The 15,387-nt window shown below is 38.7% G+C and overlaps 1 protein-coding gene across 2 annotated transcripts in view; it reads left to right on the top strand.

The window, feature by feature from the left end:
- Positions 1-5,512, top strand: part of LDAH (lipid droplet associated hydrolase) — a 93,227-nt gene extending 87,715 nt beyond the window's left edge. For both annotated transcript variants that reach the window (XM_060787025.2, XM_060787016.2), the window contains exon 7: positions 1,724-5,512. In XM_060787025.2, coding sequence (XP_060643008.2) covers positions 1,724-1,915 — 192 coding nt within the window. In that variant the 3' untranslated portion in view covers positions 1,916-5,512. The remainder of the gene's footprint in view (positions 1-1,723) is intronic.
- Positions 5,513-15,387: the final 9,875 nt, after the last annotated feature.

Here is a 15,387-nt window from a genome sequence, read left to right as displayed (position 1 = left end):
GATATTTTTAAAAGTAGGTGTAGGGGCCTTTGTAATTGACACAATAACATGTTAAGAGGGAGCGATTTCCCTACAAAAATTACACCAGCTTTGGTAGTTTTGACTCAGGGACTTCTGTCAGAATCAGGAGAGGAATCGGTCACCTGCCTCCCCTTCCAAATGGCGTAATCCCAACAAAAAAAATTACATTGTGCCTAAAAGTCTAAACTAGATGCACTGAAATCTCTCAGTGTTACATATCAGCCCCAAACATCTTTCCCTGAAAACAGGAATCTCCTTTATCTCAAAGGGATTATTATTATTATTATTATTATTATTATTATTATTATTATGCTTCAGAATACAGTCTTCTGTCCCAATCCAGCAGGAGAGATATTCACGAAGGTATAGGATTCCTCTGACTAGAGGCTGAATGTTCAACTCAGTGAAAATATCTGGAGGAACTCCTATTTGTTGTGCATGTTGTAGAAACTTGTGTTGCCAGATTTCAACATCTGGCCCTGAGTCTCCAGTTTTCATGTGCTATTTCCAGGCAGGAGGTCAGAGTGAAAATTCTATTGAACAAAAGGAAAGGATTGTGTACAAATCTCAAGCTCATTGTGGTGGCACAATAGGTTAAATCCTTGTGCTGTTGAACTGCTGACCTGAAGGTTAGTGGTTCAAATCCGCGAGACGGGATGAGCTCCCATCAGTCAGCTCCAGTTCCTGCCAACCTAGCAGTTCAAAAACATGCAAATGTTAGTAGATAAATAGGTACCGCTTCAGCGGGAAAAGGCAAGAGACGCTTCAAGCAGTCTTGCCGGCCACACAACCAGGAGGTGACAATGCAGGCTCCTCAGCTTAAAAATGAAGAAAAGCATCTCCCCAGAGCCAGAGATGAGCACCACCTCCAGAAGCTGGAAATGAAAGGAGAAGCCTCTACCTTTGTTAGTGTTTGTGTGTCTCGTTGTATCTGATTGTAAAGGCCTATGTATGTAAATGCTGTAATCCACTCTAAGAGAGAAGGGCAGGATATAAATAAAGTGTATAAAACATCAGCTTTCTACAGTTTCCAGTAATTAATAATTTGAAACTTGAAAAGATTCTATGTATTTACATGGCATACCGCCAAGTGCTGTCTCAAAACCACAGTTCTTGAATTGGCAATCTTGAGCTGGCAATCCTAATGGAGAGGAATATGCATTTATTACTATCTACACAATACTAAATGGGTGATCCAAAGTGTACTAATTCTCACAGTGGTTTCTCTACCTCTTCTCTTCCCGCCAGTCCCCTCTCTGCTCTTCTCTAGAATAGAGCTAGATTAGAGCAACACCCCCAAGTTACTATCTATTTTAGACTGGTGTTCCTATGATAAAACCTTTATTTTTATTAAGGGGGTGATGCTCTTTCTTTTTACTCAAGATGTCTTACCCCTGAATACACTCTATCATTACTAAGCAACATATCATCTTAGTATTAAAATTTTAAACATCACTACTGCTTATTATCTGTAGTTCTTTTAATGTGTAAAATGCTCTAACTGTGGTATAGGCCATGGTTATTTCTGTCATGCAGTCAGAAGCGAAACAGAAGGCATCCCATGGGTCCAAATGTGTTCAATCTAGGGCCAAGCTTTTTTGTTGTTGTTATTATTGTTGTTGTTTATTTTCTTCTGGCAATTGGATTTATTTTGTCTTTTCCCCTAATTTTCTTTCTAAGATATTTTTATGTTTATTTTTAGCTGACGTTTTATTATGGAGCGACAGATCCATGGTGCCCTGTGCAATACTATGAAGAGATGAAGATGGAGTTTCCAGATGGAGACATCCGATTGTGTGAAAAAGGATTCCGACATGCTTTTGTCCTTGAAACACCCAAAGAGATGGCAGAAATGGTTACAGCCTGGTTAGAGGATGATATAGCTGGATTGTAAATGGAAACACACCAGTCTAAGTGGGAAATTACATAGGAAGGGCCTTTTTTGGATGTTTAACTGTACTTGAAAACCTGGTTTTGTCTGTGTTTTGTGATTAGTTTTCTTGGGAAATGTGGCATAGTTTTGTGGACTGAACAGAAATTGGAGTTTTGGGGAAACTTCTTTCAGAAATCCCTGCTAACCTGGCCACTACACAAAATGAAGTCCTATCGCTAGAAACTTAGTGAATGCCCAGTAATGTGAGTTATAGGCCCAAAGGCCAGTATAAAAGTATTCCAACATCCAAAACACTTCTGGTCCCAAAATAGTTTGGATAATGGGTATTCTACCTGAACTAGCAAAGAAACCTCTGTGAAGCAAATGTGATATTGTTCACCTTTGGTCAATACTAAAAGCCAGTGTGGCCTAGGTTTTAGAGCAGGAATATACAAAATGTAATGATTCAGTACTGCTTTATGACCTTCAACGCTTCCAGGCTCCCTGGACTTCCCAACTCACACCCACAATAATAATAATAATAATAATAATAATAATAATAATAATACTTTATTTCTAGACTACCCTCTCTCCCTGAAGGGACTCAAGGCAGTTTATACACATAAAAAGATAATTAATTGCTGTTCCTGGGAGCTTAACTTATAAAAAAATATTATATTTGGCAAATTGGGGGGAGGGGTAGCAATCTGCATATCTATGTGTTACTCACTGCTGGGTTATAGAACTAGCTGAGGCTTGAAGATCCAAGTAGATCCATACAACATCCTAAGACCCCTTTTACACAGTCCATATGAGCTGGCCTGGGGTGAATAGATTCCATGGCATCCATTCGATGCACAGGTCCATTCAGTATTCCACATTAAGAAAATGATGCTCCGAAGCTTTCCCCAAACCCTGGAGTTTGCCACTTCCTATTTGCAAAGCAACTGCAGCTATTTACTTCACCATCCCACATCTCCTGGACTTGGGCAGCGCAGGAATAGAGGATGGCACCTACATTGCCCAATCATTTTTGGCTTCGTCTTTCCCATTGTGTTTGTCACCTGGCACCTAGAGTGACAGTAGCCAGAGCAGCAAACCAATTGGAAAAGCATGAGGGGGAAGGTGGGAGTGATTCCTCCTTCCCTCTTGCTCCCCTCCCCATGTCATTTAATCACTGTGACTATCGTCATTACAGGTGCCATGTGGTGGCCACCGCCATTTTCATGCCGGGGGGGGGGGGTACAAAGCTGAGAATGATGGGGGAAACATAAAGATGGCAATCCAGTGGTACTGAACCATTTCTGTTGCTGCTAGCCATGCAAACACCAACTAGCCATTGAGCAAGCTCAACAGCTAGCCGTGTGGACCGTTGCAATGCTGATATGGAGTTCCCTGCTCCAGATCAGCATCACTGTTTGTGGCCTGTATAAATGCCCCCTAAGTGACCTTGAACCAGTCATTATCTTTCTTAGCTTAGATAAAGTGGGGAAGGAACCATTTGTGCTACTTTGAATTGATTGGAAAGGAGGTGGTATAAAAGTAGTGAATAACTAGGATTATTTCTTTTCAATCAATGTTATTTCTTTGTTTCCAAGTATCTATGTCATTCCAGAAAGGAGCCTGGAAAAGTCACAGCTCCTCAACAGGTGTGCACATGGTGTCAGCTGTTCCTTTGTGACTGTGTTTGTGAGAAACACAAATAAATAAATAAACACCCCTTGGATGCATTTTTAAATAAATTAACAAAATAGTGGGTTGTTGTAGGTTTTTGTGCTATATGGCCATGTTCTAGAAGCATTCTCTTCTGATGTTTTACCTGCATCTATGGCAGGCATCCTCAGAAGTTGTGACCTCACAAGGGATAATAATAATAATAATAATAATAATAATAATAATAATAACAACAACAACAACAACTTTATTTTTATACCCTGCCTGCATCTCCCTAAAGGGACACAGGGCGGCTTACATGGGGCCGAGCCCAACAGAACAGTTTTGTGGGTTTTTTTGTCGTGTCAGGAACAACTTGAGAAACTGCAAGTTGCTTCTGGTGTGAGAGAATTGGCCGTCTACGTTGCCCAGGGGACACCCAGATGATTTGATGTTTTATCATACTTGTGGGAGGCTTCTCTCATGTCCCCGCATGAGGAGCTGGAGGTGACAGAGGGAGCTCATCCGCACTCTCCCCGGATTCGAACCTGCGACCTGTCGGTCTTCAGTCCTGCCAGCACAGGGGTTTAACCCACTGCGCCACCGGGGGCTCCATCAGAACAGTTAAAACATAGAATCATAGAATCAAAGAGTTGGAAGAGACCTCATGGGCCATCCAGTCCAACCCCATTTTGCCAAGAAGCAGGAATATTGCATTCAAATCACCCCTGACAGATGGCCATCCAGCCTCTGTTTAAAAGCTTCCAAAGAAGGAGCTTCCACCACACTCAGGGGCAGAGAGTTCCACTGCTGAACGGCTCTCACAGTCAGGAAGTTCTTCCTCATGTTCAGATGGAATCTCCTCTCTTGTAGTTTGAAGCCATTGTTCCGCGTCCTAGTCTCCAAGGAAGCAGAAAACAAGCTTGCTCCCTCCTCCCTGTGGCTTCTTCTCACATATTTATACATGGCTATCATGTCTCCTCTCAGCCTTCTTTTCTTCAGGCTAAACATGCCCAGCTCCTTAAGCCACTCCTCATAGGGCTTGTTCTCCAGACCCTTGATCATTTTAGTCACCCTCCTCTGGACACATTCCAGCTTGTCAATACCTCTCTTGAATTGTGGTGCCCAGAATTGGACACAATATTCCAGATGTGGTCTAACCAGAGCAGAATAGAGGGGTAGCATTACTTCCCTAGATCTAGACACTATGCTCCTATTAATGCAGGCCAAAATCCCATTGGCTTTTTTTGCCGCCACATCACATTGTTGGCTCATGTTTAACTTGTTGTCCACGAGGACTCCAAGATCTTTTTCACACGTACTGCTCTCGAGCCAGGCATCCCCCATTCTATATCTTTGCATTTCATTTTTCCTGCCAAAGTGGAGTATCTTGCATTTACATAATACAGTAAAATGCATATCAACAAAAGCAATATAACAAAATAAAGCAACAATATTAAACAGAATATAAAACGAACATCAAGACCAAACAACCAATAACAAAGTTGGACTGGATGGCCCACGAAGTCTCTTTCAACTCTATGATTCAATGATATGTGTTATGTTCAGTGTGACCTCATTGGACATGAGTGTTGATCAGCCCTTTTAAAACAAAAAGGAAAAAACAACATTCCTGCTAAATGTCTCTATGTCAGATGTGGTTGGCAAGAGAGAAAAAAGTGTGTATTCATAGCAACCAGCTGCCTACTGTCAGTACCACAAGCGGGAAAATCCAGTCTTCCAGTGTCCAAGAATTATATGAAAACATCCTGCCTGTGCAGATTTCACTAAAATCTTTCCCGTTTGCAGGAATGACTAAAAAGTCCATTTCTTGCACGCACTCCTCTAGAATGTCATTGAAATCTTTCACTGCTTTATCATCTCACAGCTGAGCAATTATTTTGAAATATACCCTTATATGTAAATGAATGTGAAATACGTATCATTAAATTGATTGTAATATGATGCTGACTTTCCTATAAACCAATGTTTCTCAGAGTTGTGGTTCATGGATGAGTGACTGACCACAGCGATCTGCTGCCAGTCCAGGAAAGAAAGAAACACAGATATGGTGCTGGTTTCTGGTACTTTGTTTCAGAAGATAGCTTGCCCCCAACAAACAGTGCATTTCATTCTCAATGTGGTGCATTTGATGGATTGCTACTAAATTTTGGAAGCAAAGCATCATCCCTTTTGGAAGGTGAGATATAAATTAAATACATTGATTAACAATACATATAAAAATAAAAATTAGAATTATACTGAGAGGGATGCACAAAATATTTGTGAGAGTTCTTCACTCTTGGTCTAGATCAGTGGATCCCAACTTTTGTTTTGTTTTGTTTGGTTTTCTCTCACCTCTGATTATACCAAGGGAATTGAATTCCTCCTGACCAAAATAATAATAACAACAGCAATAATAAAAAAATAATGGTGGCAGCAGTAGCAATAATAATATTAATAATATTTAGAGGCATCCTTGCTTTAAAAGGATAGCTTGCTGAAAGCACCAAGAAGTTTGACAAATGTTTGAATTAATCCTCCCATGAGTGTAGAATGAATGCAGTTTGACCACATTTTAATTGCCATGATTCAATGCTATGGAACCCTGGGAGCTAAAGTTTGGTGAGGCCCCAGAACACTCTGGTAGAGAAGGCTTAAAAGCCTTGCAAAAGTACAATTTCCATGATCCCATGACATTGAGCCAATGCAGTTAAAGTGGTGTCAAATTTGCACTGTGTTGTCGAATGCTTTCATGACCAGAATCACTGCTGTGAGTTTTTCTGGCTGTATGGCCATGTGCCAGAAGCGTTCTCTCCTGACGTTTCACCCACATCTATGGCAGGCATCCTCAGAGGTTGAGGGTCTGCTGGAACCTAAGCAAGTGAATTTTATATATCTGTGGAATATCCAGGGTGGGCGAAAGAACTCTTGTCTGCTTGAGTTAAGTGCGAATGTTGCAAATTGGCACTTTGATAAGCATTTAATGGCCTTGCAGCTTCAAACTCTGCCTGGGGAATCCTTTGTTGGGAGGTGTTAAGCTGGCCCTGATTCTTGCCTGGAACTCCCCTGCATTTTGAGTGTTGCTCTTTATTTACTTTCCCAATTTTCAAGGTTTTGAATACTGTTAACCAAATTTTGTTCATTTTCATGATTTCCTCCTTTCTTTTGAAGTTGTCCACATGCTTGTGGATTTCAATGGCTTCTCTGTGTAGTCTGACATGGTGGTTGTTAGAGTGGTCCAGCATTTCTGAGTCCTCAAATAATATGCTGTGTCCAGGTTGGTTCACCAAGTGCTCTGCTATGGCTGACTTCCCTGCAGTGCCTTTCATGTTCCTTGATTCCTGTTTGGGCAATGCTGCATTTGGTTGTCACTATGTAGACTTGTCCTACAGAGGTGAGAGGATCCCTCTTGTCCTTTGCTAAATGTAGCATTTGTTGGATTTTCTTAGTGGCTCTGTAGATAATTTGTAGGTTGTGTTTCTTCATCAGCTTCCCTATGTGGTCAGTGGTTCCCTTGATGTAAGGCAAGAACACTTTTCCTCTGGGTGGATCTTGGTCTTTACTCTCGTGCCTTGTTCTTGGCCATGCAGCTCTTCTGATGTCTGTGGTGGAGTCTCCATTGGCCTTTAGAGCCCAGTTTAGGTGGTTCTGTTCACTATGGAGGGCTTGAGGTTCGCAGATTCTTTTTGCACAGTCTCCCAGGGCTTTAATTGTGCTTTTTTAAAAACGTAATTTGGATTCATTCTAGAGTGTAGATGCACCCAAACTTGTGTGGGAAAGCTAGGGATTCTGCACTAGATTTACCAGTGTTTCACACTCTTATGTCAGATACAATCTTATGTAGCTTTCGAAACAGCTGATTACAGGTCATGCTGTCAGTGTAGTATGCCCAGGAGATATAACCAAGATATTGTTCTCCACAGCAAAACAAAAATCCTTGCCTGGGAAGGACAAATCCAACGGATAATTTACGGTTTCCAATTGTTCCCATGTACCTGTTTCATTTTGCATCACATTTTGGATTCAGATCTTTCTCCCCTCCCCACCTTCAGGAGACGTATTTGTTTACCAAGAAACAAGAGAAGAACTTTGTTTCAGTAAGAGTTACTCAAAACTTTATTTGGAATGATATAAACCTGCTCTGCCCTGGAGACTGTCATTTTACTCTTAGTGTCACAGGGTCAAGTCAAGACTTGCAATTACCAGGATGCCTTGAGCCCTTTTCTTGGAGCGTAAACAAAATAAGTGTCCGTGGAGAGCTTCCTAGTGACCAAGAATGATTAAGCCAGTACATAAGTCTGAAAGAGAAAGCTGTACTGTGAAACGATGGTGTAGCTGCCAGAAGTGGCTATAGCTCAAAGCCACACTCAGCCAAAATTTATTGAACAGGTCAGCATATGTGTATGGAAAGAACAAGGGAGAGAAAATGTCATTGTCTTGCTTTTTTTTTTAGAAAGACGTACTTAAAAAAAATAGCATTAAGCATGGCTGCTATCTTGATTTGTAAGAATCTCTAGTTCCTCCAGCACAAATCTCTGGTCAACGTCCATTGAGAATCATCCAGGAGACTCAGAAATGTTAAACCAGGGGTCCTCAAACTAAGGCCCGGGGGCTGGATACAGCCCTCCAAGGTCGTTTACCTGGCCCTCAGTCAGGGTCAACCTAAGTCTGAAACGTCTTGAAAGAACACAACAACAACAATCCTATCTCATCAACCAAAAGCAGACCCACACTTCCCATTGAAATACTAATAAGTTTATATTTGTTAAATTGTTCTTCATTTTATTTATTGTATTGTTTTAAAGTGTTTTTGCACTACAAATAAGATATGTGCAGTGTGCATAGGAATACATTCAGTTGTTGTTTTTTTTCAAATTATAATCCGGCCCTCCCAACAGTTTGAGGGACTGTGGCCTGGCCCTCTGTTTAAAAAGTTTGAGGACCCTGTGTTAAACTCACAAATGTGAACTATAGTCTTTCTTCACCTTCCTCTACCTCTGCTTCCTCTTCCTCTTCTTCTTCTCCTAATTCTTCTTCTTCTTCCTCTTCTCCTTGCTCTTCATCTCCTTCCTTCTCTTTCATAAGTTTTTCATAAAAAATCTTGGCCTTGTGTTCTGTTGTCAACCAATATCTTTCTTCCTTGTATGTCACCATTATCCCTTCTTTTCTTTCCCACCTGAACCTTATCATTCTTTTCTTCAATTCTTCTGTTAAGAAAAAGTATTTTCTTCTTCTTGCTAAGGTTGCCTGTGGGAATTCTTTCAGAACCGCAATTTTCTTTCCTTTGTAAAAGATTGGTTTTTTATTATTATTATAGAGCACATCATCTCGTACCTTCTTTCTTGTAAATTTCACTATCACGTCCCTATCTGTCTTATTTCTTCTAGAATAAAATGATGATATCCTGTAGACTTGGTCCACTTCCTGTTCTAATTCATCTCCCTCACATTCCAAACAATCTGCCAGAATTTTGATTATCAATAATCTTATATCTTCTTTGTCATCTTCCATTATATTTCTGAGTCTCAATTGAAAATCCATTTGCATTTGCAGTAGTCTTTCTTGTTCTAGTTCTATTTTTTCCCTTTGTCTGTCTAATCCTTTTATTTTTTGTGTCATCTCCTTTTGCGTTCCTTCTATTTTCTCTTTAGAGGCTTTCAATTCCTTTACTTCTCCATCCAGCTGTGTTATATCTTTCCTTATCTGTCCAAATTCCTCTTTTATTTCTGTTTTCATTACTTTAAATTCTTCTGTCATTTTAGTAATTATTCCTTCTTGTTTCTTATAATACTCCTCATGTTTAGTCTTCATTTCCTCCTTCAATTCTGTTTTCAACGCATCTTGTTTCTCTGATATCTTTTTAATCTCTTTTAAAAGATTATCCATTTTAGGATTTATATCCAATGATCCTCTTCTTGACTCTGCTTTACCTGGAGTTGTCATTTCCCAATTGCCTCTTATTTCCCAAAAATCTTTATTCTAATTACATCTATTATCAATTATAGTATTGATTTTCAAAGCAAAAGTCCATCAATTTAATTTAATTTCATAGCCAATTGTGATATAAATCAATTTCTTACTTCTTACTTCTTAAAGGTCTTCAATTATTCAATTATTAACAAATTATAAAGTTAATTCATTCACTCATAATATATCTACCCACTAATATTTAGAATCTAATACTTTCACCAATTTTAATTAATTTTATTTATTTTATTCTAATTTTCCCCCTTTTAAAAAGGATATGACACTATCTTGTTTAAAGTCAATTTCCTGTAATAGTATATTGACTACAATGGGTTATCAATTTATCACCAATCTAAAATTTCTAAAATATAAACTTTCTAATAGGAAGCACAGACTCTTTTCCTCCACTTGGGGGCACCAAAATTTTAGATTAGTCCTTTACTTATCTGTTCCTCTTTATGTTTGTTCCTTCAATGGTTATTTATCATCCAGTTCTCCTCCCAATTATAGTAATTTTCGTCTACTTCTCTTCCTGGTCCGATGTCATCTTCTTCTCTTCCTGGTCCGTCATCGTCTTCTTCTCTTCCTGGTCCGTCGCCGTCTTCTTCTCTTCCTGGTCCGTCGTCGTCTTCTTCTCGTCCTCGTATCTCCTCTCCGTCACTTCTATTTATGACTCTTATGCTTGCACCGCCACTCCTTTGCTCCTCCAATTCTCCCTGTCTTCCAAATGCACAAATTCCTTCTCTGCCAGTCTATAGCGTTTTTTCTCTATGATCCAAAATGGCGCCAGCTCTCCTTCCGCCCCGTCACTTCCTCCTTCACTCCTTTCCGACCCCTCTTGATTCCTCTCTTTTCTTAGTCCTCCAGAGTCTCCTGCCTTCCTGTTCCTGCTCCGTCACTTCCTTTACTTCCTGCAGCCAGATTGTTTATAAAGAAGGCAGGGGTAGACTCAACAATAATGGCGTCAAGGTCGGTATTGTTTATCTTTCTTTCTTCCGTCTCTAGTTCCAAAAGGAACCTCCACTAGGATTGCGTGAGGGGCTCTTTATCCTCCTTACTTCTTTTATAGTAAATTATAGTATATATATAAAGATTAATTTCCATAGATCAGCTTATTTTCCATTGATTTGATCTATTTTCGCCAAATTTCCTCTTATCCAATTTAGTCCAATTTGCCCAAGTTATCAAATCACCTATATATAATTTATGTTCCTTGATTGTCTTTGTTCTTTGATTCTTTATTCTTTATTCTTATTGTTTGTTCCTTCTTCAGCCTTCCTTATCTTTCTCTTCCCTCCGTTCCTCCCTTCCTTCAAATATTATTAATTTGGGAACACCTTCCCGTTACCTGGGGTTGGGGTCTTTCTTTTTTTTTTCCTTTCCCCAGCCGGGGTTTCTTCTGTCTTCCTCTTCTTCTATTTTGAGTGGTTTTGGCGGCGGTTAGACAAGCCTCGCGGCTTGATCCTTGCGGGGTGGCTCGCTTCCCCTTCCCGCTCGGACCCTCTCGATTTCTCCTCCTTGAGGGGGGAGAGATCTTTGGGGCCTCAAGCGTCCTTGGGGTTCACGACACCTTTGCACTCAATCCGGCAAAGGGGGGAGCTTTTTTTTTTAGCTCTACCTAACCACCCACGCTGGTCCTCGTCGGGAGCTCCCTCTCGACGAGGCTATCCCGTCGCCATGTCCACCAAGGAAAGGAGTAAAGGCAAAAAAGGCAAGATATAAATCACCAAAGGATTATGGCTTTTTAGGAAAAGAACCAAAACCACAGAGAATGACACCACGGAAAAAGGAAGAAAAAGGAGGTCAGAGTTCGGAACAATCGGCAACTGAAACAATGGAATTGGCTTTTGGCGACACAGGATTGGGACCAGATAAAGATAAATAAAATGATGGAGAGACAAATAAAATGTTTTTCGAATAATATTAACGGTATGAATTCCCCCCAAAAACGGAAGAGAGTATGGAGGAGTCTGAAGACACAGAATTTTGATGTAATAATGTTACAGGAAACGCATATCTGTGATAAACATGTGGCACACCTTCCGAATAAAAAATTAGGAAAGGAATATTATTCGGCCTATGAAAAAAAGAAAAGAGGAGTGGTTACGTATGTAAAGGACTCAATAGATTCAGAATTGGCATTTAGAGATACAGAAGGAAGATGTGTGGCAGTGAAAATAATAATTGGAGATTCCAAAATATTGGTTTGTAATATATATGCTCCCAATGGACCGAAGAGAAAATTTGCTGAATTCTTAAATACTAAGTTAAAAGAAACAGAATTTGATGAACTGATGTTGGCAGGAGACTTTAATGGGGTTGTCGATTGTCAGATAGATAAAAGTTTGAAGAAAAAGAAGTTTAAGGGAGGGAAACTCCCCCAGAAATTCATGGACTTACAAAAAGACTTCGATCTTGAAGATGCATGGAGAATTAGAAATAAAGATAAAAGAGACTTTACCTTCTTCTCGAATAGACATCAATCCTGGTCAAGAATTGATATGGTTTGGATTACTAAGAATCTCTCTACTAAAGTGAAAGAGATTAATATTCTGCCACGAGACTTATCAGATCACTGCCCTCTGGAAATTGTCGTAAATCAAAAAAATTATCATAGAAAATGGAGATTAAATGAGAACTTAATAAAAATGGAAGATGACAAAGAATATTTCAAGAAGTTAATTCAGGACTACCTACAAACAAATAGACTAGATTCAATGGAGCCACGAGTGGTTTGGGATGCCTTTAAGGCAGTCATGAGAGGGCACTTTATTCAACAAGGAGCAAGAAGGAATAGAGAGAGAAATAAAAGAATAAACGAGTTGAGGGCAGAAATAGCAGTAAAAGAAATGGAGTTAAAGAAAAACCCATCTAAACGAACAGAGAAACAATTGGTGACACTGAAACAGGAAAAAAATTACGTGGAGCTGGAATTCCAATCAAGACAGATGAAATTTCTAAAGCAACAGGCTTTTGAAAATGCTAATAAACCGGGTAAATGGTTGGCAAACCAGGTTAGAAAAAGGAGGCAAATCAACCATATTGCTAAAATAAGTACCAAGGACAAGGACTTGAAAACGGATAAAGAAATTTTGGAGGAGTTTCGGACTTTTTATACACAACTATATACAAAGGAGGATATAAAGAAAGAAGATATTATGGAATATATTGGACAAATGAAACTGGATAAAATAACAGATGAAGATAGAGAAGAACTGAACAAAGAAATAACAGAAGAGGAAATCGAGAAAGCCATCAGTAAAATGAATGCAGATAAAGCTCCGGGACCGGATGGGTTTACGGCAGGATTTTACAAAACGTTTAAACAGCAGTTGATACCTATTTTTAAAGTTATAGCGAATGAAGCTTTAAAATTTCGAAAGGTTCCAGACTCCTGGAAGGAGGCAGAAATAACTGTGATACATAAAGAAGGATCACCGGAGAATGATATTAAAAATTATAGGCCGATCTCCTTGTTAAATACGGATTATAAACTGTTTGCAAATATCATGGCCACAAGATTAAAATTTTTTTTAAGTAAGTGGATTGGAGAAGAACAAACAGGTTTTCTTCCAAATAGACATATGAAAGAAAATATACGCAACGTTCTAGATCTTTTGGAATATTATGAGACCAATCATCAAAAAGAATTTGCCCTTTTGTCAATAGACGCCGAGAAAGCATTTGATAATTTGAATTGGGATTTCTTCAAGATTTTGATACAAGAGTTGGATATGGGAGAGAAATTTAATAATGCAATTAATGCTATTTATGAATTTCAAAAAGCTAAGGTAAAAGTGAATGGGCAAGTGACTCAAGAATTTGAAATTACGAAAGGCACGAGACAAGGTTGTCCACTCTCCCCATTAATTTTTGTTATGGCAGTGGAGATCCTGATGAAGAAAATCAGAGAAGATGAAAAGATCAAAGGAGCAAAAATTGGTAAATTTGAATATAAAATACGAGCGTTTGCAGATGATTTAATAGGTACAATTGAAAACCCGGAGAAAAATTTACAAAGTTGGATAAACAAAATAGAAGATTTTGGAAAGGTGGCAGGTTTTAAGATGAACATGAAGAAAACTAAACTTTTATTTAAGAATGTGAATAAGGAGAAACAAATAAAGATTCAACAACAGGTTGGAATTGAAGGTGTCAAGAAAATTAGATATCTAGGAGTCTGGATCACAGCCAGAAATGGACAACTTTTAAAGAATAACTATGAATTAGTTTGGAAGAAGGTCCAAAGGGATTTGCAGAACTGGGACCGGCTGAAACTATCCCTCCTGGGTAGAATATCCTTGATAAAAATGAATGTATTACCAAAACTTATGTTCTTGTTCCAGAATATACCGATAATAAGAAGTCAAACTCTGTTCAAACAGTGGAAGAAAGATTTAATGAAATTCGTTTGGAAAGGAAAAAGACCAAGAATTAATTATATGAATTTAATAGATAAGAAAACAAGAGGCGGATTGGGATTTCCCGATCTGAAGATCTACCACGAGGCCTGCGCACTGTCCTGGATTAGGGATTGGATGACTTTAGACAAAGAGAAGTGCTTAAATCTAGAAGGTCATGATTTAAGAGTGGGATGGCACGCGTATATATGGTATAATAGAGAGATGAAGGAGAAAAATTTCGGCAATCATTTCGTGCGAGCCTCCCTATTACGGACATGGATGAGGTATAAAGCTCTTTTCTATAAAACAACACCATTATGGATTTCAGCAATGGAAGCGCATCAAAGAAGACTACTAGGATGGAGGACATGGCCAAGATACAAGGATATATTGGTGAAGGGGACAATAGAGATGAAATCATTTGAACAATTAAAGACTTTATTTAGCAATATAACTTGGTTAAATTACCTACAAATTAAAGACTATTTTAAACAAGATCAAAAAACAGGTTTTGATTGGAACGAGAATATATGGGATAGAATACTAAAAACACAAAGGAAAACGGTTACAATATTATACAATAAATTGCTCCAGTGGATGACAGAAACAGAACAGGTGAAAACCTCTATGATTAAATGGGCGGAAAATATAAGAAGGCCCATCCACTTTGGGGAATGGGAAAGGATGTGGAATAAAAAATTGAAATACACATATGCTATGGACTTAAAAGAAAATTGGTATAAAATGTTTTATAGGTGGTATTTGACTCCGAGTAGACTGAGCCATATGTATCAAAATGTATCAGATAAGTGCTGGAAATGTAGTGAGCAAGTAGGCACCTTTTACCACATGTGGTGGACATGTAAAGAAACAACAAAGTTCTGGTCTATTATTCATGAGGAGTTACAAAAAATATTAAAGAAAAGCTTTAAGAAGAAACCTGAATATTATCTTCTGGGATTTACAGATGATGACTGTAAACTGGATGAGAATGAAGATAAATTATTTACCTATTGCACAACGGCGGCTAGGATGGTTTTTGCCAAATACTGGAAGAATGGTGAGGTTCCGAGTATTGAAGACTGGTGGAAGAAAATTAAAGAAATAAGAGACATGGACGAACTAACTTTTTTGTTGAGAAGAAATGAAGGAAGAGTTTTGAGGAGGACAGATTGGTCCCTGATATATGATTATGAAAAGAAAGCTGAAAAAACAATGGGATGAGAATAGATATTAAGGTGAAGAAATATCTTGAAAAGATCCTGAGGTTGGAGTGGAAGTCATTTTAGAATAGTTTGAGTAGTTGTATTGTATGTATTAGATGGTAGTTAGATATGGTGGGTTTCTGTGTTTTTTTTGTGTGTACCTCTCCCTTTCCTACTGTTCTATCTTCTTGTTTTTTGTTCCCCCTCTTTCCTTGTGTGGATTGTGAAAAACTTAATAAAAATCATTTCAAAAAAAAAAAAA

The sequence above is a fragment of the Anolis sagrei genome, chromosome 1 (genome assembly GCF_037176765.1).
Source record: "Anolis sagrei isolate rAnoSag1 chromosome 1, rAnoSag1.mat, whole genome shotgun sequence".
In the NCBI taxonomy this organism is placed as follows: Eukaryota; Metazoa; Chordata; class Lepidosauria; order Squamata; family Dactyloidae; genus Anolis; species Anolis sagrei.
The sequence above is the reverse complement of the archived record's forward strand: the minus strand, read 5'-3'. Positions and strand labels throughout refer to the sequence as shown.